The 27,997-nt window shown below is 43.0% G+C and overlaps 3 protein-coding genes across 7 annotated transcripts; 1 reads left to right on the top strand and 2 right to left on the bottom strand.

Annotated features, from left to right (window-relative positions):
- The first annotated feature begins 75 nt into the window (after nt 1–75).
- On the top strand, nt 76–17,492 carry LOC118312076 (E3 ubiquitin/ISG15 ligase TRIM25-like). Of its 4 annotated transcripts, none has more exons than XM_047333652.1 (10): nt 76–1,867; nt 2,903–3,088; nt 3,556–4,171; nt 4,890–4,985; nt 5,130–5,363; nt 6,570–6,738; nt 6,923–6,982; nt 7,121–7,303; nt 7,703–7,807; nt 16,878–17,492. In XM_047333652.1, the coding sequence occupies exons 3-10, from the start codon at nt 3,575–3,577 to the stop codon at nt 16,892–16,894; spliced, it is 1,461 nt and encodes a 486-aa protein (XP_047189608.1). In that variant the 5' UTR covers nt 76–1,867; nt 2,903–3,088; nt 3,556–3,574; the 3' UTR covers nt 16,895–17,492. The 4 variants fall into 4 exon arrangements, with proteins under 4 accessions (XP_047189608.1, XP_047189607.1, XP_047189610.1 ...); XM_047333651.1 differs by having other exon boundaries at nt 2,958–3,088; XM_047333654.1 differs by having other exon boundaries at nt 2,958–3,088; nt 7,124–7,303.
- On the bottom strand, nt 10,903–15,993 carry LOC118312073 (dual specificity tyrosine-phosphorylation-regulated kinase 4-like). Of its 2 annotated transcripts, none has more exons than XM_035636362.2 (12): nt 15,765–15,993; nt 14,516–14,728; nt 14,303–14,417; nt 14,015–14,196; nt 13,649–13,785; nt 13,221–13,361; nt 12,941–13,079; nt 12,475–12,559; nt 12,169–12,341; nt 12,003–12,063; nt 11,774–11,879; nt 10,903–11,598 (listed from the first exon to the last, which is right to left on the bottom strand). In XM_035636362.2, the coding sequence occupies exons 1-12, from the start codon at nt 15,858–15,860 to the stop codon at nt 11,430–11,432; spliced, it is 1,617 nt and encodes a 538-aa protein (XP_035492255.2). In that variant the 5' UTR covers nt 15,861–15,993; the 3' UTR covers nt 10,903–11,429. The 2 variants fall into 2 exon arrangements, with proteins under 2 accessions (XP_035492255.2, XP_047189606.1); XM_047333650.1 differs by having other exon boundaries at nt 14,516–14,723; nt 15,765–15,885.
- On the bottom strand, nt 17,287–27,554 carry dgke (diacylglycerol kinase, epsilon). The gene is made up of 11 exons (XM_035636360.2): nt 26,527–27,554; nt 25,879–26,038; nt 25,646–25,765; nt 25,412–25,555; nt 24,730–24,887; nt 24,293–24,341; nt 24,077–24,190; nt 23,849–23,920; nt 22,895–23,022; nt 22,584–22,695; nt 17,287–21,551 (listed from the first exon to the last, which is right to left on the bottom strand). The coding sequence occupies exons 1-11, from the start codon at nt 26,976–26,978 to the stop codon at nt 21,330–21,332; spliced, it is 1,731 nt and encodes a 576-aa protein (XP_035492253.1). The 5' UTR covers nt 26,979–27,554; the 3' UTR covers nt 17,287–21,329.
- Nucleotides 27,555–27,997: the final 443 nt, after the last annotated feature.

Here is a 27,997-nt window from a genome sequence, read left to right on the forward strand (position 1 = left end):
GAGGAATGAAATCCTCGCAGGTAACAGACAATAAATTGGTAAAAATGCCACCCAAAAAAACTGACTCGAATCCCAGAGAGTCTCCACACTTCTATCAAAAATCAGAGGAACGGAGCAATGGAAAGGTATCTACTATGAACAAATCTCTTCAGACTCCTCTTTGCATAAATTTCAAGACCATGCATGTAGATTCTATAACTGTAATTTCAATCATGCTTGCAGTTTTTGCAGAGACAGCCGCCCAGGTCTGCGTGTCCCCGCCGCACTTGTCTCGTGAAAAAGAAGTGAATAAAAGAGAAATCACGTAAAGTGTGTTAGATGTGGTGTCTACCACTTAAATGTGAATTGTTGTCTCTATTCATCCACCTTAACTTTGCTATGAAAATCATTCCCCAAGGCACATCATCATATCTAGATCGTTGGACCTCTCAAAAACAGCAGACAAACTTCACAATACTGATGAAGGATGTAGGTCTGACCTAAGATTTTGGTCTCTGCTGTGCGAATTGGAACGGTATTGTCGTTTCTCACAACAACAATGTAGAAAGTCATTCGCCCTGAAATTTTTACCGATGCGGCTCCTTCCATTGGTTTTGGGAGGATTACTACCATCAATGGTTGCTGATGTTCGGCCAAAAGAACTGCTCGATCTTCCTTCTGATCCACATTCAACCGCACTTTGAGTTGTATCCCCTTGTTGTTGCACGCATTCTCTGGGGCAACCTATGGTCTAGGAAACAAATCTGAGTTTTCCGTGATGACGAGGCTACTGTTAATATCATTAAAAAGGGTTGCATCAATCCCCTTTATTAATAACATTCATTAGACGACTAATGTGGTTATATGTCCCAGGCAATTTCAATTTGTGCAGCACACCTACATGGCTTGGATAATAAAACTGCAGACTCCCTGTCCTGATTTTAAATTCCAGAAATTCAGAATCCTCTGTCCTCAAGCTGTGCCTCAGGGCCTGCTTTGCCCAGCCTTCCCACAAACTGTACTAGACTAGAAGATTCACTTCAGTCTTACGTGATCTCTGCATCTCATTATATAAGACGTGGACCGGCAAAGAGTACAATCAAAAGTATGACTATGCATGGTCCTATTTCACTTCATTCTGCGCTGCTTTCTTCGTTCCTGCAATGCCAGTCAACATCCCTATGATTTGTACTTTATTGTTACCATTTTAAATCCAGAAAAACGCAACCTACTTCCATCAAAGGACCTCTCGCAGGGTGCATGCTTGCATCCTTCCCAAAAGCATTTGGGATAGCTGAGGTCTGTATCATGCTTGCTGCTACATATATATTTCACATAACTGTAGAATGACCTCTCACAGGGTGCATGCTTGCATCCTTCCCAAAAGCATTTGGGATAGCTGAGGTCTGCATCATGCTTGCTGCTACACATAGATACTTAACATAACTGTAGAATGACCTCTCACCTTAGGCAGGGGTGCTTCGGATCTCATGCAGATTTATTACGGAAGCGTGTTTCTTCACTGCATTTTATGGGTTCCCAAGGTGCGGTGAACAACCTACCAGCTCAGACTCTTTCGTTTATTACCATTTCTGACATCACAGTTGATACTCGCATGTATTCCATTCACATTAAACAGACAGGGAGGGTAAAGGTTCAACTGTTGTCCTCTCTAAATCTAACACAACTTTCTGTCCTTTTTCTTCATGGACTCGGTACCTACAACGGCATCCTCGTGTGAGGCAAGACCAACCGTCGTTCCTGACCGACAAAGGAAAGGCCACGTCAAGGTCATGGTTCACAACCCGTCCCCTGCGCAAACAATGTGGGCTCCCTCTTCAGCTGTACACCTCTCACTCCTTCCGCATCGGCGCAGCAACATCCGCAGGTGCCTTGGTTCAAACATCTACTCTGAAAATCACCGCTCGCTGGTTTTCAGCCCAACAGACTCACTAAATTCACAAATTCCTCACTACGTTATATAAATGCTACATTCGAAAGTGGTTGGCTGGGTTTCATTGCACATATTTTGGTAGTATGACCTCTTACATGGTGCATGCTTGCATCCGTCCCAAAAGCATTTGGGATAGCTGAGGTCTGCAGCATGATTGCCGCTACATATAGATATTTCACATAACTGTAGTATGACCTCTCACAGGGTGCATGCTTGCATCCTTCCCAAAAGCATTTGGGATAGCTGAGGTCTGCAGCATGCTTGCAGCTTCACATATATATTTCACATAACCGTAGTATGACCTCTCACAGGGTGCATGCTTGCATCCTTCCCAAAAGCATTTGGGGTAGTTCAGGTCTGCATCATGCTTGCTGCTACACATAGATATTTCACATATTTGTAGTATGACCTCTCACAGGGTGCATGCTTGCATCCCTCCCAAAAACATTTGGGATAGATGAGGTCTGCAGCATGTTTGCTACTACACATATATATTTCACATAACTGTAGAATGACCTCTCACGGGTTGCATGCTTGCATCCTTCCAAAAAGCATTTGGGATAGCTGAGGTCTGCAGCATGCCTTCTGCTAGACAAATACAAGCACACACCTTATTTGTCACTTTTGAGGACATGAACCCTAACCCACAGACTTGCATTCACTCCCTGAAAACTTGGCCTAACCCTAATCATAACCATTACTTTCCTAGCCTTAACCCATACCTTAACCTTAATCTAACCCTAAACTCAACCATCAGGGAACCAGCTTTTGTCCCCAATTGGACAAATCATTCCCAACTGACTGACCGACTGAAATGACCCTTAAAGGGGCAGTAGTTCATTGTGGATTTTCAGACTGCACTGGTCGGGGCTCGAACCCTCAGCCTCAAGTATGGAAGACGGACGCGTCTCTTAAGGTGTTGGCATGTGATGTTTACAAACTGCAGTGTTTTTTTTTTTTTTCTTTCAGAATTTTTACAAAACGTGTATTGGATTAAAATCACTTACTGCCCCTTTCATCTTAGACCTATCCACAAAGGTGGAGCCTAAGACAGACACGCCTTCAGGTTTGTCAGGAGTCACGACATAACCTGTCAAATGTAACTACTGACTCCCTGATTTTACTGTGGTGAAGTGATTTGCACGAGCACAAAAGGTAAGCAAAGTGGAGGTAAAATTAGTTCTTATTGTAATATATTTTATAGTCTTTTGTAGCCTAATTCTAGTATGTGCCATGCTGTCTAAGAAAAATTTTGCCTGATCTTTTAAAACTTTTATTCACATGATTGACTCTGAACATCAATGTGCACCTACAACTATATGCTTCTTTCATTGTGTAAACTAGTTATTTTGGGAAATTTACAGGATGTAAATGGTTTAAAAGATGTTGGTTGTAACTCATTTGTCAGACTTGTAACACTATAACTGAAAAGTCATTTCTCGATAATGTGGATGGTGAAACTGTTCCTGACTGTTAAAAAAAAGAAAAGGTATAACAATAAAATGAACGTGATAAGTTTGTGTCCTGTTGATAAGTAACCGCTGCTTAGCATGTGACTGTACTAAAGGGCGTTGCTGTTTATCGTGAAAACACACCTAACAAGTTTCGTTTCTCCCTCTCAGCCTTGCCTGAGCTCTCAACATGGCCACATCGGAGGACACTCCCTTCTCTCTGAGGAGTCTGGAGGATGAGCTGACCTGCAGCATCTGTCTGAGCCCCTTCGACTGTCCGGTGACCATCCCCTGTGGACACAACTTCTGCCAGAGCTGCCTGCTCGCCACCTGGAAGGAAGCCTACAGCTGTCCCCAGTGTCGGACCCACTTCAGCGCCAAACCGGAGCTGAAGAAAAACACGGTCCTCAGCACCGTGGTGGAGACCTTCAACCTGAGGTCGAACAAGAGCGACGTCTGTCCGTTTGGAGAGAACCAAGAAGCCCAGTTAAAGGATGTCATACGGTGTGATACCTGCATGGAGGCAGAGGCGTCCCAGACCTGCCTCACCTGCATGGCCTCGTTCTGTGAGGAGCACCTGCGTCCTCACCGGGAAAACCCAAATTTTGCAGTCCACCAGCTGAGTGAGCCTGTCAGGGACCTGTCGCAGCGCATCTGCATGGACCACCACAAGCTGATGGAGCTCTTCTGCAAACAGCATGTCCGCCCGATCTGCAGCCTCTGCCTCCAACTAGATCACAAAGGCTGTCCCTTCACTTCTCCTGAGGAGCAGAGGACGCTGAAAGAGGTCTGTGTCTGTCTCCTGTCACTGTGATTTTAGCTTAGCATCCAGAACTGAAACAGGGGGATACAGTTTGCCTGGCTCTGTTCAGTCACCGGACAGTGCGTTTGATTATTGAGCTTTAGAGGTGCTGATAGTTGGACTTTGTTGGTCCCAAAATGTTGCCACCAGCGTGTTATAAGAGGATATCAATGCTCCACGTACAAATGTGGTACTTTTACTTTGAAATTAATCTCTACATGCATGATGAAGTGTAAATGCTTATTTTTTTGTGTACACATATTCAGTGCAGTGCCTAAGTACAACCTGCCAGTCATTGTCTGAAATGATTGAACAATATATATATATTTTTACAGGATATCAATGCTTAGAAATGTAGTAATTTAAGGGGACTGAGTAATTTACAAACTTTTACTTTGGAAAATGACTAATTTCTTATGGAGTCAGTTGTCCTTAACTCAAATGTGTCAGTCATTGTCAACTATAATGTATTTAATGTTTTTCTAGCAACTCAAAATAAAACAATGATGAATAATTTGTGAGGGACACCAGTAACATGTTTTATTTTAATATGAATATAAAGGTCAGAATATGATAAACTCCAAAGTTAGGCGTGGCTGGTTTGTCCACGGGTGCGCAAACACAACATACTAGACAGTTGATGCGGCCATTGAGAGAGTATGATGAAGAAATGATATAGATGTTTTATTTTCTGTCTCTGTAGTGCGAACTCAGGGACAAGATGAGTTTGCTGGAGGGGAAGATCGAGAAAAGTGAGACTGTTATGTTTCAAATGAACGACGCCCAGAGCAAACTGAAGGTCAATTTTTACAAATTTCACAAGAATAGTTAACAAGAAGAAACAAATGAATTAGCTGTTCACAAAGGAAAATGGTGATAACATCAGTTTCTCTTTTTATCTGTTTACTTGTCCCTTTGTTTGTCTCTGGTTCCTCGCCCAAAGGCCGCAGCAGCCAAAAGAAAGGCAACTTTGGCCGCTGTGTATAAGCAGGTGCGTGATATTTTGGCCCAAGAGGAACGCAAGGCCCAAAATGAGGTGGACCACGAGCTGGAGATCGGTCAGACAAAACTTCGGGACCTCGAAATGAAGTTAACTGACAATTCTGCAAAGATGAGAAAAGCCAAAGAGGATATCAACGGTCTGCTGAGTAGCTCCCAAACCCTGGCCTTTCTGAAGGTGAAATTATCACTGTCACAGAAATATGAAGTAGGGGAGAGGGAGACAGGGGAAGATTGGTGTTTAATCTAAAGAAAAATGAGACTGAAAAGATTGTTGTGAGAGAGAGATCACAAATAATGTACTGTTGTGTTTACTTCTTTTCTTAAAAGGACCCCTCTTAAAAAAATTTAGAAATTGGCATGTCCAAAAATTTGAATATCATGGAAATGTTCAATATTTCTCGTCAGTCACAAAATTTTGTATATCGTAGACTGTTACACGTAAAGACTCTAAGAGTCTTTAGATATCAATTACCCTGCGCTGTTTTACGTTTAATGAATAATAATTTTTCTGGCTTTACTTTGGTTTGTGTCTGTGCTTGTCTATTTTTAGCTAGTCCTTTCTGTAAAAGTTATTCTATGTATTCCTCCCTAGAACTATGGGAAACCCAATCTAATGTAAAGAGATGAAAACCCTCTTAAAATGTTTCAAGCATTTTTATTATTTAATTTCGATAATAATCGCCTACACAAAGAAAATACATATCTCAAAATATTACACGGTTGAACGATACAGTTTTCTAAATATTCTAAGATGCACCTGTAAGATATTAAAGACTGTCGTCTCCTGTTCGACATGACGATTTGCTGGTCGACATGAATTTGTCAGATCAAGACATCACTCGCCTTCCAGGATTAGACGAATATTTCAAGAGGTCAACTAATGCATTTCTTTGAATGTAAACCTATCAGAACTTGCATATTTAGGTATGTTTTGTCTAATAATTGGTCTAACGTGATTGAATATGATGGACTTACTCACTTTTTATGTTTATTTATAATTCACTAAGGTAAATGAGGCAACCAGGTAGCATGCACTATAATAAGAAATAATTTGAAGATAATGTGATAATCTTCTGATCCTTTCCATGATACATTACTATGATACATTCATAGTGGATTGCATTTCTTTGTGTGTTTGACTGAAAAATAAGGTATTATTATTTTGATAAATCATCTTGAGCTGGTTCAAACTGTAACAGGAATTTCCCCTATTTTCCCACATTTTTTTTACTCATCAGTAATTGTAGCTCTAATTTTAACATGACTCTGCCCTCTCCCCACTGGTAGTGTCACAAAGAAGGAGAGCAATGCACTCAACACCAATTACAGCCATGTCTTGCACAACTTGAAAACTCTGTCCTTTTCGTTTTGTTCCCTACAGACTTCTTTTAACTTGCCTAAGGTTACAAAGTTTGAGCCCGACATGCCCCAAATCAACCTTGACTCCAAGAAGGTGACAGCAACACTGGCCTTTGCTGGTGCACTGAAAGTGCATCTGACAGAAATCCTTGAACAGCCCGTTGAGACCAGACTGCCAATAACTAAACCAGGTGAATGTGCATGCGAGATCATGAAGCCAATCATGCACTAGCCTTGCTGCATGTGCTGCGTTTGTTTGATGTGTGGCAAATACTGGAAATCAAATCAAATGTTGACTGTATGATGCAAAAAAGGGTTGTGTGTGTGCGTGTGTGAATGAGGGGCCAACTGTAAATGATTTCTTACCATTCACAGGTGAAAAATCCGCTCCCGTCTCAACACCTGCAAGTACTGGAAATACTAGATCTAAATCAAGTATGGTTATCTCAATTCCCTGTAGCAAAACATCTACATTTAGTAGCTATAAACATTTTATATGTAAAAAATGATAAAAATGAGATTGCCTCTGGGTAAAAATGACCTCTCAGTTAAACTTTTATGTTTCAATACTAGCAGGGCCTCCCAGGTCCCGCCGCCCAGCTTCCCCGCCCATTCAGCCCCTCTTCCAGCCATTTCCTGTATCGTATTTTAACAATATGGGCCCACATTCCGGCTGGCATATATCCAACCAGTACGCACACGGCATGTCACCAGGCTATAACAGGGGTCTTTCAGCTTTCACTGGACAAGAGACAAGTAAGTACTATAAAAAATCTGCAATTGTACACACAGAAACAAATTGTTATATTTGTTATGACCACATGACTCATAAAGATGGTGTAGCAGACAGCCCCACAAGCAGCAAACCAGTGACAATACTGTAGCATAATTCATTTCATATCTGGTTGAGAAATCTCCTCTTGCCCCTTGTTGGTGGTCTTGTGATTCCTCCTTCAAGCTCGGGTCCTCTACCAGAGGCCTGGGAGCCTGAGGGTTCCGCACACTATCTTAATTGTTCCGAAGACTGCTAAGACACTTTTTAGGCAGACATGAAATCTTTAATTTATGTTGTGTTCCATCTTCATTCGCTCATTCAAAAACTCCAGATTTGGCATTAACAGCTCTTCAGACTGACAATCTTTTCTTCCTCTTCAGAAAAAGCCACAACACCCAAATCCACTAAAGACATGATGGGAAAAATGAATCTAGGCCGTTCGATGGAAAACCTGCTGGCAGCAGTTCAACTCAGTCAGAAACCAGGTAGAAACAATCTACACTGAAGAAATAATGGGATACACATCAATAGTTACACCAGATGTCATTTTTATTGATTCTTTTGTCTTAATAAGATTTAGTATTGCAGTTCCTTCCTTTCTTGGTTATGTTCTACCAGGCCTGTACTGTAGTAATCTTTACTTCTTTTTTCTTGTCCTGATACTTACGACTAGATTCAGTTTGCCCAATTTCAGGAGAATAATACACAATGGATCAGTTTTGACAGAATACATCAAAGCAAACAATGTAACAATTATGTCTAGAAGGGCACCAGAGAATGCATACCTCCACCAAGGATATCGCCTTATCTCGCAAGGTTAAAGAAAGTGAGGGGGAAAATATCCTGCATCCTCTCCAAAATTGATTATGGTTCTTCCTTGGGTCATACCCCTACCCCAATAAAATAGAAATTGGTGGAGTAGTGCTTGCGGAATCTGGCTAAGTTACAAAAAAAAAGTTATATCTTTTAGTTCAGGTCTCACATGACCACACTGTAAAAAAAAATATAGTGGTGGTGCAGAATTTAACTATTGAAAGTCTACATATGTGTACACTACACAAAAAGGAAAGATATATGGAAGCTTATTAAAGCACACCCCTTAAAGTAAATATTAGAGGTCTTGGGCTATCTTTTTCATATTTGATTTGAGGTAAACTCTGTGCATTACAGCAAAAATAAATCTATCTCCTGAGCTCAGATTTAAAAAATAATAAATTTTACCAAGTGGTCCCCACCGTGACATCACCCATTGGTTTGTGAACTGCTGTTTGAAGCCACAACTTTGTCATTTTGGCTGGCGGTACCATATTTGGACAAGGAGTGGAGCTGGAGGGGAGCGAGGGGTGGGACTGCCTGAGAACCAAAGCACACTAAAAACGCCCACCTGAGTGGACAATTCACGGCACCGTTTACGACTGCTCTGTGTGAAGTTGCTGCTAACACCGTTAGCTTCCATATTTCAAGGTAAACTTTATTGCCAAGTGTCGAAGTAATCTTAATAATAGCTAGTCGTACACGTGTTCAAATTGGCAACTACAACATTTGATTCCAAGGAGTAACTTTATAATGAATTGTACCTGGAGTTATTGTGTTTGTCAACAAGTCCTCCAACTAATACGACGAACTATGTCGTATGTGTATAATATGACCGAATCAACCTTTTCCTAAATTAGCACCATTGACGGACATACCAGGTCTACGGTACGTCCACTGCTGACCTCTAGCGGCCGTGTACAATAACGAAAGCTAGAGGTCTTTGCAGTCTTTAACACGACCACATAGATCGTAATACGCTGCTTGATCAAACGACCTACAATATGTGATGTTTTTTTGGTGGAGCACAATCTCATTCATGAACAACCTAACAAACTATCCTTAGACTGTTTTAATCTGCAGAACATGAGAAGACTTCAGATCAGCTGCTGCATAAACTGTCGCACACACGACTCGTGATGAATAATGGCTCCTGAACTTTCTGCACCTTCTCCTCATTACTATCATTACAGCCAAACCACAGACTGTTGCACTAGGCTCATTTAAAATGTAAGGGCCGCTCCTATTCCTTTACCCAGGTTTTGGACATACAGTGCACAGACTGCCGCACTTCACACAGTAACTTACACTGAACAAAATTGTAAACGCAACACTTTTGTTTTTGCCCCCATTTTTAATGAGCTGAACTCAAAGATCTAAGACTTTTTCTACGTACACAAAAGGCTTCTTTCTCTCAAATATTGTTCACAAATCTGTCTAAATCTGTGTTAGTGAGCACGAGATAATCCATCCACCTCACAGGTGTATATCAGGTGGCATATGAAGATGCTGATAAGACAGCATGATTATTGCACAGGTGTGCCTTAGGCTGGCCACTATAAAAGGCCACTCTAAAATGTGCAGTTCTACTGTATTGGTGGGGTCCGCGCGGGGGGGGGGGGAAACCAGTCAGTATCTGGTGTGACCAACATCAGGTTGTTGATTGTGGCCTGTGGAATGTTGGTCCACTCCTCTTGAATGGCTGTGCGAAGTTGCTGGATATTGGCAGGACCTGGAACACGCTGTCGTACACACCGATCCAGAGCATCTGCAAGCATGCAGATGAGCTTCCCTGAGACGGATTTGACAGTTTGTGCAGAAATTCTTTGGTTATACAAACCGATTGTTGCAGCAGCTGTCCGGGTGGCTGGTCTCAGACGATCTTCGAGGTGAAGATGCTGGATATGGAGGTCCTGGGCTGGTGTGGTTACACGTGGTCTGCGGTTGTGAGGCCGGTTGGATGTACTGCCAAATTCTCTGAAACGCCTTTGGAGACGGCTTATGGTAGAGAAATGAACATTCAATTCACGGGCATTCCATTTTAATGTGCATTAAGGTTAATTATGAAGCTAATGCTTTACGTCCGTTGATGTTTTTTTTGAGCATATCTGGTAGTAACTTTAACTAAAGCAACATGGACTGAATTGTAATCATACAAGACCATATTGATGGAGGTGTTGCCTGAATTTGTAATTAATTACAAGGCTATTTCCATTTTAGCTTTAATCTAAACAATAACAGATATGTTAAATACTACTGTCCTTGAACACTGGCAATGAAGATAGATATTAAGAGTTTGTGATTTCATCATGTCATATTTTGACTTATCAATTTTAATGGTAATGAAAACACAAATTAGAAGTGGTACATTTGGAAAAAAAAGTATTCTGTAGTCAAAAGAAAATGTACGCTGTACTTTCACCATAGGTTTATTTACGAAACACATTTTTCAATTACATTAACTATACATTATGTTACATTCATTGAGCTGACGCTTTTGTCCAAAGCGACTTGCAATAAGTGCATTCAACCATGAACATATTAACAAAAGTGCAAAAATCAAGAGAATACATAAACATCTATCAAACAGGAAAAAACTGCTTCAAGTGCTGCATTGTAGATTTCTTTTTTAATTTCAAGGAGTAAGGTGTAGTCTGAACAGGTGAGTTTTCAGTCTGCAATGGAGCGCTGAATGGTTTCTGCTGTCTTGATGTCAATGGGGAGCTCGTTCCACCATTGAGGAACCAGGACAGAAAACAGACAGGATTTAGTGGAGCGGTGGCTACCCACCCCCCTCGCAGTGACTGTACTAATGTTCATGAACTGTACTACACTGACAACTACTTTGAAATCTAATCACCTATCTAACTTCTAAACAGTTGGTCTGTCATCTCATCAGAGGAAACTGAACTGGAGGTGGTTTATTGGCAACAACCTAACAACCCATTTGAGAACTCGGGATGTTGTCCGTGCAGTCTGCATTACTCAGCATCCAGATGAACGGCACCAAATACGTTACTCCGCACTGGGGTGTTGACGCCAGTCAAACCACAGTTTTCAGTGTGGACACTTTGCAGGTTACAATAAAAGACATGGTGGATCTCAATTAATAATATACACTTACCAGTAGAAAGGATAGATGCTTGATTGTGCTCTCTATATTGTGTATTGTAGATAATGTAGGAGCCACATATGTATTTGAGGGGATTTTTTTTCCTCAGTTTATCTGTGCAGGAAGTTAAATGTGATATTAAACTGTAGTATAAGTCACTACAGTTAAATATCACTTAACAGTCACCGTTTTTTGGCTTGCTGGATTGGCGGCAGGCGCAGGACAGGCTCTTGGTTGCTGGAGGGCACTGGCACATGTTTTCCAGCACTCATTGCAGGTCTGGCTTCTTCTTTTTTAATCCATGGATGTTGCAAGGCCTCCTCTGGTGTCATGCGCTTTTTTGGATCATATCTAAAAGATATGAGATACATGAACACAATTATTGTATGAGAAAATTAAACTGTCATACAAACAAGTGAATTCAGACAAATCTACATATTTACACAAAGAGTGCTACATTTACACATTATACTGTAAGACCAATCTAAAGTGTCGTGCCCATGAGTGTTTCTGACAGTGTACTTACTGAAGGCAGCGCTCAATGAAATCGACAAAGTAGGCATTCTTAGAGTTCAGCTCTTTGGCCAGAGTGGTCCTGGGTTGTGGTATTTGGTTGCTCTTCAATGTGACGCCTTTAGAAAAGCATAACCCAGAAACATTAGCAAGTAAGTTTCACAATGTCCTGCCAGGTTGAAAACGTCGGTATGTGTAAAAGCTTCTAGAAAAATGTCAAAGTTTTAAATGCTTTTTCTCACCAAACAAATCGTCTCTTCTAGATGGCTCCGCCAGCAGCTCTTTAGGAGGGGCGCCCAGCACCTACAGGAGTTCACATTCAAACATTTGTAAAAGTTGCATCTTGGTGTAAAGATAAATGACAAACATTTTAATGGAATGAAAACAGCATTATTTATTGACTATTACCTCCATTATAGCTTTGAACTGTTTTCCAACGTCAGGGCCACGAAAGAGATTGTGGCCAAGGTGGAGTTCAGCTAACATGCAGCCCAGGCTCCACATGTCAATGGCCGGGCCACACTTTTTGCCGAGGAGCAACTCTGGTGACATGTAGCACAGAGTGTGGGTGAGGGGATGATCTGCGGAGGAAGACGTAGAAAATACATTAAACATGTTATGTTTTTACAAGGTCTTTCCTATGCTAAAATATTTCCAAGTAACAACTCGCACAAGAAACGCGTCTCATTTTGTAATGATGTCATTCACACTCACCTCTGTCGTCCACATAGTAGCTCGCTCCAAAGTCAGTAACTACTGTTCGCATTTCACCATCCTTTTTGTAGAGTAGTACGTTATTCTGACAAATAATATGCACAAACTTTTAATGGCTATTACTTCTTATAATCATGGACAGATGAGATAGTGGGCTGCTGGGCACAGACGTATAAAAGTGAGCTTCATGCAGTGTTAGGCTATACAGTATGACAGATGTGGCAGATATGCGATATTTATTTAAAGCCACTATGTGTCAAATGTTGGCAATTACGTTATGTTGGACATTTTACAGTTTTAGTGCCCTTTAGTGGTCAACAATATAACACATAACTTAGACCGCACTAATTTCTCAAAAACCCAAGCCTTCACAATAATTTGAAAGGAGCTATAAACACATATATATTCTTTATACAATGGCTTGAGGTGCAAAATAACCCTTAGTGAATGAAACAATACTTCCTACCGATTTAAAGTCAGCGTGGACGATCCCCATGTTTTTGAGCAGTTGCAGACACTTCAGCACATCTACGGTGTATTGTCTCAGCTCTGCTGTCTTGAACCCATGGCATTTGGCCTTTTTTAAGACTTCATGTAAGTTCTCTCTAAAAAAAAATGTGAAAGGCAAACTTTGACCTTTTAATCTCAAACAACCAGCACTGCTAGCCAGGAATGATCCCACTGTCATATTAATAGTGTGACGCGTTTCCCTGCCCAAACGTAAAAAGAATGTGTTTTCAACTTACTCAAAGAGCTCGAAAGTGATGCAGAGGTGTCCGCGGAAGAAGAAGTTCTCCTTCACGTGGACGATGTTGGCTGTGTTATTCTTGTCTGACTCTCGCAGGGCTTCCAAAATTTTCACTTCATCCTTTGCCAGCTGTTGAATCCTGAAAAACATTGGACAACAGCAAGTAAATAGTGAGTAACTTCGTGCAAACCTGACAAAGGATTACAGGCACCCAAGGCACCGTATAGAGTTTCAGACCAAGAATGATGTAATGAAGCAAATGTTTCGATGATCAAGTCCCAATTTGTTTCTGTTAGCACAGGAACGAGGCGGCCCGACTGCGTGATGCACTTGAGTGATGCAGTACACATTTGCTCCATACTACCCTAATTAACAAATGTTTGTGGTAACGCTCGCTGTGTTATGCATCAGTTTCTTATGATTTACGTGTCATCGCTTCGAATGATCTTGATGGCAACGAGCTCCATGGTCTTGTGGTCCCTGCATTTGTAGACATGTGACGAGTAGCCTGCCCCGAGCAGCTTCAGTATTTGAAAGCGGTAGGCCAAGTGGTCATTGATTATCTGTGGATTTTCAAAAAAATTGCTTTATCAAAAGTTAAAGTATATCGATTCAAAAGAATTAAGCCTTAAAGATTCACATCTACTTCTTACAGAGGTGATACAATTGGGAGATGTTGAAAATCCTAATCAAATAATTTACCTTGAAATTAAAGCTGCACTAAAAGGGATCTTTATCTAAACAGTGGATCAAATAGTTTTTTCTCAGCGCGATAAAAACTTGACGTCTTACTGCTTGGTAGAATCCGTCCTTTGAGTCATAGCCAGAGCCGAAGGACTTGACATCCTGGTCTTCGGGGACATTTGAGCTATGGATCTTGTTTTCCTTCTTTCCCAGGTACCACAACTCTTTGTATTCCTGGATTTCTTTCTGCTCATACTCTGTCACACATGACTTGAAATATCTCAGAGCATCTGGACATGGGGTAGACAAATGGTTTTTTTCCCCTGATGTTCTCATAAGGAAATCAGTGAAAGAGTCTAAACGCAGGATTTAAAAAACAATCCAAAAAGCTCATACCTTCGGGGGACATGCCTGATCTGTTGACAGAGGATGCAAAGTTGACTCTCTGCTTCTCATTGGGATGAGAGGTTTCCTGAGGGCAGGTTTTGCTTACCTGGAGACCCTCATGTTGCTGGTGACAGAATCAAGTAAACACATTGAGAACTTTCCTTCAAAATGCCATGCCGATACAGATAAATTCATGTGTAATCAAAACATATTGGGACAGACCTTTGTAGCATGTTGATGAGACGTTTTCTGCGAGGGCTCGCAGATTGGTGGCAATGAAGCGTGCAAGTAGGTGCTGGGCCCTGGAGGGCTCCTCTGCTGGCCCCCGGAGACAGGCGGCAGGAGAGTTTGCTGCTTACCTCTGACATCCAGAGGTTTCCGAGCACCATGGTCAATTGGTGGCAGGATCGTCTTCTGAGTGCTCTTGAAACTGTTCTAAATCAGAGGGAATTCTTGTAACTGTTCAACTGACAAACCTCAGACTATCCTGTGCACTGCAAGCTGTGTGTGTGCGCGTGCGCGCGCGCAGCATGCAGGGCCGGTATTAAGCTGAGGTCTGTCTGCAGCTGAGAACTGTATGCTTGTTGCGTGAAAGCAAAATCTACTGTACTGACAGTGTGAGTGTGTGTGTGAGAGAGAGAGAGAGAGAGGAATGAAAAGTAGGCACAAAACACCAAGTTAGAGATCATTTTTGTTGTGTGATCTCAACCTTGGTCTTGACGGGATAATGTGGCGTGCTGCGGGAGGGTGGGGTATGCACCCCTCTGAAGATTTCCATTGAATTTCGGGAATTAATACAAATGCAGGTAAAGTCGTTAAAAGTGAATTCAGTCAGGAACAATTTCGTGATAGATTTAACCATTTATTGCAACAAATGGAAATACAGTTATGCTTGGTGCTGATGGCTATGCTCTGAATAAGGCGCAAAGCAGAAATCCCCCATGGGTATGCAAGAGTGGGCCCAAGCAACACATTGAATACCAGTTTTGACCTTTGAGACATGTTAGGACTCTGAAGTAGAAAGGTGGAGGCGGCCAGCTTTGCCAGCAGCAGCGGTGTGTGACAGCATTGGTGTCCAGAGATCACTGCAGAGGGAGTCCTATTTAAATGAACTGGCTTGAGTGAGGATGGGCTGTGATTGGTGTGACTTATGGAAATCGTTCAATCAGCGGGCTGTCAGCTGACTACAGCTACTGAGTCCTGCATGACCTAACTCGTAGCTTCATTTAGTTGAGCGTTAAGTACGAGGTGAGATGAGAGTGACACAGTGAAGCGCGAATAGGCCTACATCAAAATGAACTCTATCAATGTGCAAAGTATGCAAGAGGTGAAGGCCTACAGGCGTCCCTTCGTTGTGACGGAGGATGGCTATCGGATCATAATTCACAATCACATGACCTTCTTCTTCACTAAGTGAAACCACAATTCAAAAAAAAGTGTTAAGAGGGATTGAGTCCCAAATGAAACCAACCGAGGGGAGTTGAGGAGTCGAGGCGAGTAATGTCGGTCTGGTCATGTTCTCTCTTCTTGGTAGAAGCTTCTTGGATGGTTCTGTCACAGGGTTCATGGCTGTCTCCGGCCTGCTCTCCTCAAATATGGTTTAGTTGTGAAGTGCATTACAGTTCAGTCGTGACATAATAAAGGAATTAGAACGGTCTTTGAAGACATCAAAGTCCGCTCCCCCCCACCCCGCCCCCCCAACACACACAAGACGTGAATCTTAGGCAGAATACAGGCCATAATCACACTCTTTACTCCTCAGTTTGCGACTATCATGTGAGGATCTTCCAGGGATTTTTTTTTATTCTCAGTCTTGCAAAGTGTTTTTTAAGGGCATAAACATGAACTGAGATGCACAGAATATTGTACACACTTCCGTTCTGGCGATATATGGCATTTCATGGCCGGGTCTCACACATCGACCCATAAAAATATACGTAGTCCCTGGGTCCGGATCATTAACCCTATGCTGAAGTGCCAGAAGCCTGTATTCTCTGGAATCACCAGCAGAGGTCGACTCACAAGTTGTGTGTTTCTATAGAACTCTACGACAAAATGACTTTACTCCTAACCTGATTTAAAACGTCAGTAAACATTTACTTGATGAGTTTATGGTCATAAATGGATGGACATTGGACCCTGTTCCAACGGAAAAATTTTTTTTGGATAGTTTATTAGCTACTGTAAGACAACAGCTTACATAATCATTCAACCACTCCTGCTAGCTTTAATTTACCCGTCCATTCTTTTGCAAACTTTCTTTTAAAAAAAATATATTTTTGTGGAGGTTTTCTCCTGGCATCTCCTGTTCTACATATTTCCCAGACTTCCTTAACATATCAACAGCTTAACCAGATATGGAATAAATGATCCTGTTCCATTCAATCATACTTCAATTGGCCTAATATGACATTGAGTGGTCTTGCGGGTTTACAGGTTTGTTTTTTTGCTAGAATTAAACTCAAGTCGACAGAATTCAAATCAATTTGAGCACATAGGATATTTGAAATTTCCAATCAGGTCGCAAATGGCATTGCGTCGCACTATGGGCAAATTTAAAAAAATATATTCAATTTTCCTCCAGAACAAGATAAAAAGTGACCCAGTGTTCCAGATGGAAACAAGCCAAGGAAAGATGATCCCAAAAAGCTATCCTCCTTCAGAGAAATCAACGAGAGAACATTCATGGCTTCGGAAAAATAACTAGATGAAGCAACAGATATTTGCTTCTGCAGTCATGATACCAAAGTCCTGCAGTCACTCACTACATCAGAAAATGTTGTGATTATCAGTGAGTCACAACAGGGAATGGCACTGACCTGTTGCTTAAATAAACAGTGTACACACACACATGCACAGGCCCAGCCTTTGGCGCTATTAGCTTTACTTTAAATAATAAATGTGTATGATTGTGGCATGAGGATATGATGACGTATTTAATTGTAAATGATTTATATGGTGTGGTAAGGAAATGAACACAACATACACCAATATAATGTGATGGTTTAAAATTTTATATAATTAGAACACACGTGGATTATGAAAACATTTCACTTCAAACTTAAGATCGCTAGTGTACATTCAGTTCAATCAAAATCATTTGTTGTCGGCTGTGGGTGCAATTTCTCTGTACAACCATTTCTGTAAACATCTCTGATTTTCACGAGGGTTTAGCAATAAAAGCTTATTTTCTTCTAGACACAATGTCTCTGGATTTTCAATTGTGTTTCGCAGAGGCCACATAAGGCTACTTAAGACCGTGTCATAGAAAAAAAACTAAATTTTCATGTTTTTCTACATACTTTTATCAGCCTTTAGGATTCTGTTGTTTTAACAAACATTTGACAGAAAGAGGGCGTAGCTGTGAGGGCGTAGATTGCAAACCACGAATACCCCTCCCCTCATCCCTCCCTTCTCAAGCATTAAGGAAAACCTGTGGCGGCCTTCAGGATACCTAAAAATGCAAAAGGCCCTCTCTAGAACGAGTGTTTGGTTTGTCCTTTCTGGGCTTAGTAGAGACATGGCAGACTCTGCGGAAGAGGACCCTCTCCCGGATGGGCCCATTCCAAGGTAACAAAAACAACAATTCATTTTTTTTTTTTAAACTAAAATGAATATTATATTACATTTCTGCCAATAGATCTAAACAAAGCCTTTAATAATAATGGACACATTTTGGTATGCACAATGTAGCGAGTATCAACAGAATTGTCAGTGCAGAAGACCAGTAACGATCTGATTTCAATCGTGAATACTGTATTTGACCCTGGCTCTTGCCAAATTTAGTCTACAAAAATACCGTTTTTTATTCTCCAAGGTAAGTATAATAACAATAAACTGACAGTCATATCCATCTACCCCACCTATAGCAACCTTTGGTTTAGCAATTATGGACTAGAAATTGTGAGGGGAACTGCAATAGGTGATAATTAGGTCTGGGTTTGTTACTATAAGCAACCAAAAAATATTTACTTGTGCAGCTTCATGCTGTATTTTTTAAATATTTTTGCTGTATTCAGATCTGATTTGAGCTGAAAGCTAGAGAGTTGGCATGTTGCTGTGAAGTGTAATGCTTATATTTAGTGCATTAGCATGCAATCTAACAGTCTCAAACTACAGCTGAGACTGGGAGACATTTGGTCGGTACTTCTGGTGTATTACAGAGACGTGAAGGGTTTGACAAGCGCAAATTAAATACTCAAAATAAAAATCAGAGGCTCAACAAAATCATTAGGATTCGATCGCATCAATATACCACATTGCAAAACAATCAGTCCTACAGTAACCAAGATATTATCTAGCTATTGTGTTTGAAAAACCTGCCATTTAACCCCAGTTACATTTAAAGGAGCAGTAAGCGATTCTAAAGCAATACATGTTTTGAAAAAAAAAATCTGCGATTATTTCCTCACGCTCCGCGAGCTGTAATCTACAACAAAACAAATGGCTCGGACCGCACCACACAACACTGCGAGGGCAGTTTGTAAACATCACTCGTTGACACCTTAAAGGGATAGTTCAGTGATTTTGAAGTGGGGTTGTAGGAGTTACTTATGTATAGTTAATGTTACCTTATGGAGATGTGATCAGCGATGTCATTTTACGGTGTTTGGAGGAGAAGTGGAAGCAGCGAAAGTCTGAGTCCCACTGTTGCAGAGGGGACCACCGACAAACGCCTTTTTCGGCATATTTTTAAACGTTACCTAAAAAAAAAAAATCTGTTCAATTGTACTGATTTACTTTGCCTTCAGACAACCGTTTAAGTTTGCACGTTTTTTTTCAAGCGTACTTCGGCCATGTATTATTGCGCCGGTGCAGAGAATCAGCGTATCACTCCACATATCAGCTATTCCACTCAGAGCTACCGCAGCTCTCACTTTCTCTATTTCTACTTCTCCAAACTCCATGAAATGACATCGCTGATCACCATCTCCATAAGGTAACATATTAACTATGCATAAGTAACTCATACAACCGCACTTCAAAATCACTGAACTATCCCTTCAAGAGACGTGCTAGTGGGTGGCGCTGCAACACAGGGCTTTTAGCCTAGTGGTTAGCGCGTCAGTCTCCCACACCCAAAGTCGCAGGTTCGCGGCCCTGGCCTGAGCAGGAAATCATGAACAACAATAAAGAGAGAAAATTGCCTACTGTCCCCCTCAAACAAATTCAGTGCAACACATTACAATACAATACAAGCCTAGTAAACATGGATGGCAGGGTTAAAGGTCAAACAGGTGTCCTTGAGCAAGAAGGCATTCACCAAACTAACGGAGGGTAACGACACCACGACCTGGTTACCTGCCAAAGAGATCGTGTGGCTAAAAACTGATCCCTGTTCAGGCCCATTAGCAGCAGGTTTGCTCCAGGTTCTTCGGAAAGCTTAAACTAACATTTTACAGGAGCTTTTCTCGTATGGCATTCGGCAAATAGACAGGACCACCGCAAATGGCAAAATGAATTTCCCTACAGGAAGGCCGTTTTGCGAACACAAACACACTTTGTGGAATACAGGAATGATGTATAACAAGTAGATCTATGTTGTGTCAACACAACACAAAAAAGTACACGCAAGTTAATAATAGGGAACGGAGGGGGTTTGAGTCGAAGGCCAACTCTACATGGCCTCTCTACAGAAAATGCTGTCGTTAGTCTGCCACCTTGTGGTGACTATTCGGTAAAACACGAGGATATACGACAGTACATCATGAATAATATAAAATAGCTCTAAATAACATGACAGCGATAGTGTAATCTCATCAGCAGTTATCACAATCGGCGGCAACATAAGGTCGGCATTATGGTTTCACTTATGTAACCTACGTTTTAAGCAGTGTAAGGTGTTTGTCAGTGCAAGTGCCAAAACACAAAATACAGTATGTCAACAGGGGAAACTCTGGGGGAAAAGAAGACAGGAACAGGTTTTACATTTCTCTGAACAACAGTCGCTTGGCAGCACTTTCAAAACAATCCTCAATTAGTCAGCCTGTTTGCTGTGGCTCTTATGGTCAAGCTAAATATAGTTTAGAGATTGTAGCTTAGTGCAATCCAGCAGGTGGCAAACAACATGGATGTCCAGTGACTGACAGCACATTACAGGTGTAACAAAGCTCTTGCTTCATTGCGATTCAGAGACTTTTTAGCCTGCGCCAACATTACCCTGGGTGACAAATACAGACGACCCTAAAAACAAAAGAAAACTCTCACCATTGACAAGGAGCCCGACAGTGGAATTTAACAGATGTGCATTTTAACGTTTCACTCATCACCCACTGGAACTCTGATTGTTTGCGTGCAGGGGGAGATAAATTCTGCGTGTTGTTTGTGCTTTTTGTGTGACAAATGGTTGAATTGATGAACGATAAAGCTTTGCGTGTAGGCTACCTTCAGATAAACCTCCGCTAGACACTCAACAGAACGTCTCTCTCCTGTGTTACAGCGTCACCACCAGCTGATGATTTAGATATGGCTTTGAGGGGGGCAACTTGCCAAAAGTGGACCACTGACAACCGCAGGGCTGCAGTGGGCATTAAATTGTAAATAAAGTATAGTTGACAATAGATACATCTATGGCACAAGGGATCAGTGCAAATAAACAGCATTTTTTCTCCATAACATTCACCTCCTCCTGAACGCCCAACCTGAGGAGGGGACACTGCCTGAGCTCTGGGTTACAGAGTGTGAGTGTGTGTGTGTGTGTGTGTGTGTGTGTGTGTGTGTGTGTGTGTGTGTGTGTGTGTGTGTGTGTGTGTGTGTGTGTGTGTGTGTGTGTGTGTGTGTGTGTGTGTGTGTGTATAGCCTAAAAAAAACAACTAACACACATCCCAATTAGAAACAACTTTTTCTAACCCCTGCGATCTTTCTGAAAATTGTGACAGGAAAATTAAGACTATCTATTCTCTTAAACGTGACTTGAGGATAGAGTGCACACAAAGATCCTACAGACGAGGGGTTAACAGAAATTGGGCTGAAGAAAGAAGAGGGGAACGAGGAAAAGAAGAGAAGAGCCTCATATCACATGATGTTCGGGGTTGGGTCAGGCACGAGTGGAGGCTGGCCCCGGGGGCCTGGGTGAGTCGTGAGGGGTGGGGCTCTCTGTCTCGGAGGCGCTGGATTCGTCCTCGTCATCGTCCGTCTGCTCTGCGCTGTGATACAGCATGAGGGCTTGGGTCTTATGGGTGATGGTGATGGTGCAGGGGCCCTGGGCCCATGGCTCCCCATCCACCTGCATGGGCATCTTGGAGCTCTTGAGAACCAGCTGGAGAAGTATGATACACAGTATACAGTGTCATTAAGTGTCTTACGAGTGCAAAAGCTGTTGCCACGACTACAAGAACATCAAATAATAAACATAATGTTTCACAACATGTTTAACTTTGGACTGCCCTGGGTTTTGCCTCTCAGGCTACATGAAACGCGATTTGAAACGTGATCGGTGAAACTCTTCTTGGTTGTTATGAAGCACAGGGCTAAAACTAAACATAAAATCTTTCCCTGGTTTTGAGGGAAAATTATTCAATTGTGTTTGAGACCAGGTGTAATGATAATATCATCTTATAGACTTGAACAAATTGAACATTACTAAAGGCAGCATACAAGAAAGACGCGTTGGTACTTGAACTACTATTGTTATGAAAGGCTTAAATATAATTTTTTTATAATCTGATATAAATGCCAGCTAGAATGATTTGTCTTTTTGCAATACTTGGCTGTGGATGTTATGGTCACACTCACGTGACAGTGGCAACCACTGTCATCATATTCACAGAAAAAAAAATAGAAGCAGTCTCTCACTTGTAAGTGCTTTTTAAAGCACTTCATAGCGAATATGGTAAATAGACTGTTTTTATATAGCGCTTTTTTAGTCATATAGACCACTCAAAGCACTTTACAGGAAAGTCACATTCACCCATTCCCACACATTCATACAGCTGCTATTTACCGCACTTTTTCTGTCACAGACATTCACATTCATAAATTTGCCGTCAGAGGCAATTTAGGGTTAAGTGTCTTGCCCATGGAGATAACGGCATGTGGACTGCGGTAGCTGGGATCGAACCGCCAACCATCGGGTTGGTGGACGAACGACTATCTGCTGAGCCACAGCCGCCCACATCCAGGGGCCCAGTGGTGTACGCTTAATCAGATTACTTCAAATTAGATTCCCTGAGTGCTGTGACGAGGCTAATGGCAGTTAAAACTCATCGTCTTCCTCCACGCCCACTTCCTGTGGTAAATGGGAAGCACTGCAGCAGAGCTCCGTGTGTGTGTGCGTGTGTTATTGCCTCACCCTGACGGTGTGGGCCTGTCCCAGCCGTACAGGGTTAGCCAGCTTGACCTGGATCTGTGCACAGTGGAAGGAGCCATACACACCCACCACCTCCAGCAGGCCATCGTCCAATCTGCAAGAAGGAGAGACAGGAAACCACCCTGCTGCTCACTGTTGGTTGCCATGGTAACCTGGAGCCTTCGACGCAACCACTTAGCAATAACTGGAGATAACTCCTACTAGGGAGGGTCATTTGACATTTTTTATGACTAAAATCTGACTGTCACAGTATCAGTCATATCTGTAACTGACCCATGCAGTGCAGGTCTTACCGTGTGGGGGGGCAGGGCTCATCCCCCATACCTTCCCAGAGTCTGCAGCCTCCACCCCAGTAGCCAATGTTACAAACGATGATGCCCTCCAGACTGGGCAGCACCACCCTCTCCCCATCCAACTCCAACTACGGCAGGTACACAAACACAAAAAAACATTTCATTTATTTTATAGATCGTGGTGGACTTTTGGCATGCCTACCCACGCACATACACATTTTGAGAGCTAGAGCTGTGTTAGCTTTAGGGCTGCAACTAACGATTATTTCCATATCGATTAATTTGTTGATTATTTTCTCAATTACTTGATTAGTTGTTAGGTCCATAAAATGGTGAAAAATTTTCCCAAACTCCAATGTGATGTTTTGTTTTGTCCACACACCAAATATATTTAGTTTTTCTGTCATAGAGGAGCAAAGAAACCAGAAAATATTCAGATTTTGAAATCAGCTTCTTAAAGTAAAAAGTACTTGAACCCATTAATCGACTATCAAATTCAAATTCTCGGTGATTAATATAGCAGTAGATTGACTGTTGCAGCTCTGGTAAGCTTAGCTTATTTTAGCTTGACTTTCACCAGAAAAAATATTTCAGCACCTGTGTGCTCGGAGCGATTAATTCCCAATAAAGTGGAGAAATGTCCAATAAATTACAGATTAAACAAATGACAAACACTCCGGTTGAGGGTTTGTCAGTGAATACCACTTTAAGACATATTATGTAAAAATCCAGAAAAGTGATAATTTTCATTCACTACAAAAGGCCGTTCTCGGGCCCAAAGAGGATATGAATACCCCCCCAAAAATAATAGAATTTTGTTTGGGCCATTTTAACCAAACAAGTCAAACCACAAGAAAATGTGACAGTGTTGTAAGTAGAATAGTTGGCTGATTCTCTGTGTGAATCAAAACAGGATTTGTTTGAAGCTTCAGCACACGAACAAGGCTACTGTACCTCAATCCTCTTATCCAGATCCTTACATTCCTGCACTAAACAATCTTTGGTGCCATACAGGAAATATACAGCCTGAGGAAAGAGAAGCATAAACATTAGTACAGGCACTCGCTGACAGGTGACATATTCAGAGGTTACGCCTCTGTGTTTATATTCAAATTCAAATGTGGTAAAAAGACAAAGAATTTGCACATGATTTTTTTGGTATTCAAATGAAGTGGGTCAGACCTTGTTGATGATGCGGCTGGAGAAGAAGGAGGGTGTTTTCTCACGGTGTGTGTGGAAGTTCAGCGCCATCAGAGCGTCAGGCCCCACAGAGAAGTAGTTGTTCATGGACAGAACCTGAGGAAGACATGGAGGATATGTTTTACTCCCCCAACCCCAACACACAAAGTCTGAGTGACACTATAAATAAACCACTGGCAGGTAAAAAAGAAGACTCACCTTTGGTTTACGAAAGTATAGGCCTTTTGAAGCCACCTGTACTTTCCATCTGAAAAATAATAATGTTCGTAATTAGCAGGAACATTCACTCATTTTTAGTAAAATTTTAATATTTTCATTTAAAAACACTGTAAACCCAAATTGCCGAACTTCCCACTACACGTCTTCAGTGTCCTAAATGTTAGCCACAACCCAAATGTACAATTGAGAATACACAAACTCATTCTGAGCTTTTAACATGAGACATGTCACCACAAAGAGAAAACCGCTATCCTAACATATCCTTTAGATCCTAAATGCTCTCCAAACTGAACAACAATGCATTCAAAACACATTTACTATAGAAACAGAACCGTTTATAAGCTGATGAAATAACATCTCACTGTGGAACACCTTGTTCTGAGAGCAGACACTGAAAGCACTCTCACTGCCCCCACCTGTCCATTTTGACCACCTCCGCATCCAGGATGTTACGGAGGACCTGTTCCACAGGGATCTCTCCAGCGTAGCCAGCGCTCCAGCCCAGAGTGTTGGAAAGGTCATTTCCTGTCCCCAGGGGCAGGATGGTCACCCTTGGGATGAACTGGTCTTGGCTCTAACATTGGAGAATGGAGGAGCAGCAGGGATTTTGAATTCACAATGCACAGAGAAACCTCCAAATGCTTGCAGTTATCACGGGTACTTGTCACTGAAAATGTGTCACATGGGTAGCCAACTATGGGTGGACGGTATAAACGGTATAGAAAGTACACCGGTATGAATTCGCCCGACGGTATGGATTTTGACTAAGTAGAGGAAGCCCTCACACTACTAGAAAGAAGAAGAAGGAGTAGATTCGCCGCAGGCTTCGTTGTCGTCATCAGCCTGTGTCAGCGAATCTTCTGGGAAAAAAAACAAGCAAAAAACGGTTTTCTGCAGATTGTGTCGGTCGACGGTGGTTGCAAGGGGCGGCAATACAAGCATTTTTTACAAGCATCACCTCTATCACGAACATGCCGTGATATGTACCGTTACCGTCCATGCTTCAAATTATACCGGGGTATCAATTTTAGGCCATACCGCCCAGCCCTAGTAGCCACTTGGATAGCCCCCCGACCCACACCGACAGCCCCGTCTCACCTTAAGCTTCATAGCATCGATGGCATCCAGCACCCAGCCCACTGTGCCATCACCTCCACACACAAGCACCCGGACGCTGCCGGGCGGCAGGAGGGTGCACAGCTGGAGGGCTTTGGAAGGAGGCAGCTCTGACAAGTCAAACACCTGGAGAGTAGATGAGAGGAAAGACAAGTTTCACTCCTGATTTAAAAAATTAAAAAATAAAAATAAAAACTGCACAGACTGCAGACTGACCTGCACTGGGTTGAGGATGGTACGAAATTCCCCCAGCAGTGCCTCGCCCATGTTGTTGCCGCTGCGCGTGTTAGCCAAGACCAACACTGGAGTCCAGCCACTGCCGCAGGAAGCCGCCAGCTACGGACGCACAAGCACACAACCCCAACATTGCTCATAACAAACTCTGGACATTGCACAACACTCACAGCACTGGCGCACACACACACACACACACGTCACATCCCCTGCACCTTGCTGTACTCGTCTGGATGCCTGCGGCGGAGCTTGTTGACGCGGTAGAGGTAGTGAGGAGGGATGATGAGGCTGTGGAACTCGCCCAGGTCACACAGGTCGGCGTCCGCCAGGCTGTCCATGCAGTCGTCGTGCACCGTGGTCTGACACCACACACACCTGAGGGAGGGACAGAGCGACGCCAGCGTTGTAGAAAATAACACACAGGCAGTTCCTGCTGAAGGGAGCGAGAGCCTGAGTCCTTTATAGCTGTGGTGGCATTGTCTGACCTCTGACCTCTGTAAAAAGGGACACTGTACGGATTAAGAGAGTAATTAATCTGACACTGTGAGATTATACGGGCTTGAGCCTGCCGCCACAGGGAGCAGCAGCAGTCCATTAGTGCAAATTAAAGTCAGATTCACACGAAAGGTCGCGGTGCAGCATTATGAGGAGCAGAAGCCTTTAACACGGGACTGAATGGTTGATTCTGTTACAGGTCACGGGTATGTCAGTGTGTAGGTGACGATCTGTTATGACCAGGAGCTCAACAGACTGCAAAAAAACAAACAACCCAAAAAAACATTATTTTGCGCACAAACGCTGATTCACATCTGTTGCATTGCATTCGCGTGCGGCTGCAGCCGCAGCGCCAAACATCCCTCTACCTGAAGTCGCAGAGCTTCGGCTGGCTCCCGCACTGCTGCTTGCACACCGCACAGTAGCTGGCGAGGGGGACGTTCCCGCGGACCCAGCTGTGCGCCATGGCCCCGCCGGCGCCGCAGGGGGCCATGATCTCCTTGCACGGCAGGCTGCGGTCGGCGCGGCGCAGGCACTGCTCGTCGGCGCACACGCCGCAGCAGTCGCAGAAAGCCCCGAGCAGGATGTGCTGGCCACAGACGCAGCAGTAGGTGGGCTTGTTGAACAGGTCCGTGTCGTGCCAGTCGTGCTTGCTCTTGCGAAAGAAGTCCTTCATGTGCGTCTTCCGCTTGGAGCGCTGGGCGCTGCACCACAGCGTGATGACGACCGGCACGACGATGGCCAGAGAGGTCCACAGCAGCAGCGTCCACTCGTCCCGCGAGCCGCAGTCGACCTGCGCCTCGTCCCCCTCCTTGTACATCGCTGCCGGCGGGGCGGTGATGCTAATGGGCGGAAACGGGCGAGAGGCAAGCGAGCTCCGTGAACAGCAGCGACCGCACACAGCACGTCCCCGCCGCGACGCTCATGTTCTCGAACACCGACAGGGGGCCGACACCGACTCTGACCCAGCTGCTCGCGCGCCGAGGGAGAGGGCGGCCGTGAACGAGCAGACGGCGATGTGGCGCTGGAGCCCCGAGCTACCTGGCTAACTTAGCTTCAGCAGAGAGTGTTTAAATGTCGAGATGAGTCACCGACGGGAGGGAGAGGACGCGCATGCGTACAGCGGCTAGCCCCGCTGCTTTACGGTATCTCAGAACACAGGCAGCAGAGGAAGTGTTCAAACCCCTTCTATCCCCTCGCCGCAGAGGGGTCAGTCTGAGAGGCGAACACGCTTCTCTTTTCACATTAAAACATCCAGTGCTTTCATTTGTTAGAGTAAAAAGTCCAACGTTTACCTATGACGTGTTGTGCAGTGGAAATATTAAGCCGCATGAAATGGACAAACTCAAATAAAGTACGAGTACATCGGAATTGTACTGGTTTGCTGCACTTATAATAATAATAATAATAAATTTATTTTATAGAGCACTTTTCATTGCTAAAAGCAATCTCAAAGTGCTACATAGTAGAAACAAGGTAAAAGAAGGTTTAAAAAGACAAAACATCCGTTGCATAAATGTAGTAAGTTTACGTTCCACCACTGGTACAAGGGACAAATGCTCCTTGTTTGAAATTGAACCGCTGGTGACAAATCAGGTGCAGTGCAGAGACTGTGGTTACTGTAGACTGCAACAAAATGGAGGCTTAAAAAATAAACAATCTCTGAGGAACAAAAGACAACAGGGTCAAACGTAGTCGGCGAACACGGAAGTAAGAACCGGCTAAATCTCACTTAGTTTTTATCGTCTCTGATTATAATCGCTTGACGTACAGGCTCCAACACGCATGCGCCGTACGGTTCCCTGCATCGCGACCTCAATAATCACCACACGGAGGGAA

The sequence above is a fragment of the Scophthalmus maximus genome, chromosome 8 (genome assembly GCF_022379125.1).
Source record: "Scophthalmus maximus strain ysfricsl-2021 chromosome 8, ASM2237912v1, whole genome shotgun sequence".
Lineage (NCBI taxonomy): Eukaryota > Metazoa > Chordata > Actinopteri > Pleuronectiformes > Scophthalmidae > Scophthalmus > Scophthalmus maximus.

What these genes read in the sequence shown, in the direction of transcription:
- LOC118312076 (XM_047333652.1), top strand. Translation starts at nt 3,575, where the DNA reads ATGGCCACATCGGAGGACACTCCCTTCTCTCTGAGGAGTCTGGAGGAT. An exon ending in ACGCCCAGAGCAAACTGAAG is followed by an intron (nt 4,986 to 5,129) that starts GTCAATTTTTAC and finishes CCTCGCCCAAAG; the next exon opens with GCCGCAGCAGCCAAAAGAAA. An exon ending in AAATACTAGATCTAAATCAA is followed by an intron (nt 6,983 to 7,120) that starts GTATGGTTATCT and finishes TTTCAATACTAG; the next exon opens with CAGGGCCTCCCAGGTCCCGC.
- LOC118312073 (XM_035636362.2), bottom strand. Translation starts at nt 15,860, where the DNA reads ATGAACCCTGTGACAGAACCATCCAAGAAGCTTCTACCAAGAAGAGAG. An exon ending in ATCATTCGAAGCGATGACAC is followed by an intron (nt 13,362 to 13,648) that starts GTAAATCATAAG and finishes AATGTTTTTCAG; the next exon opens with GATTCAACAGCTGGCAAAGG. An exon ending in CTACTATGTGGACGACAGAG is followed by an intron (nt 12,342 to 12,474) that starts GTGAGTGTGAAT and finishes CTTCCTCCGCAG; the next exon opens with ATCATCCCCTCACCCACACT.
- dgke (XM_035636360.2), bottom strand. Translation starts at nt 26,978, where the DNA reads ATGTACAAGGAGGGGGACGAGGCGCAGGTCGACTGCGGCTCGCGGGAC. An exon ending in CCATCCTCAACCCAGTGCAG is followed by an intron (nt 25,556 to 25,645) that starts GTCAGTCTGCAG and finishes TCTACTCTCCAG; the next exon opens with GTGTTTGACTTGTCAGAGCT. An exon ending in GACAGGCCCACACCGTCAGG is followed by an intron (nt 21,552 to 22,583) that starts GTGAGGCAATAA and finishes ATACTTCTCCAG; the next exon opens with CTGGTTCTCAAGAGCTCCAA.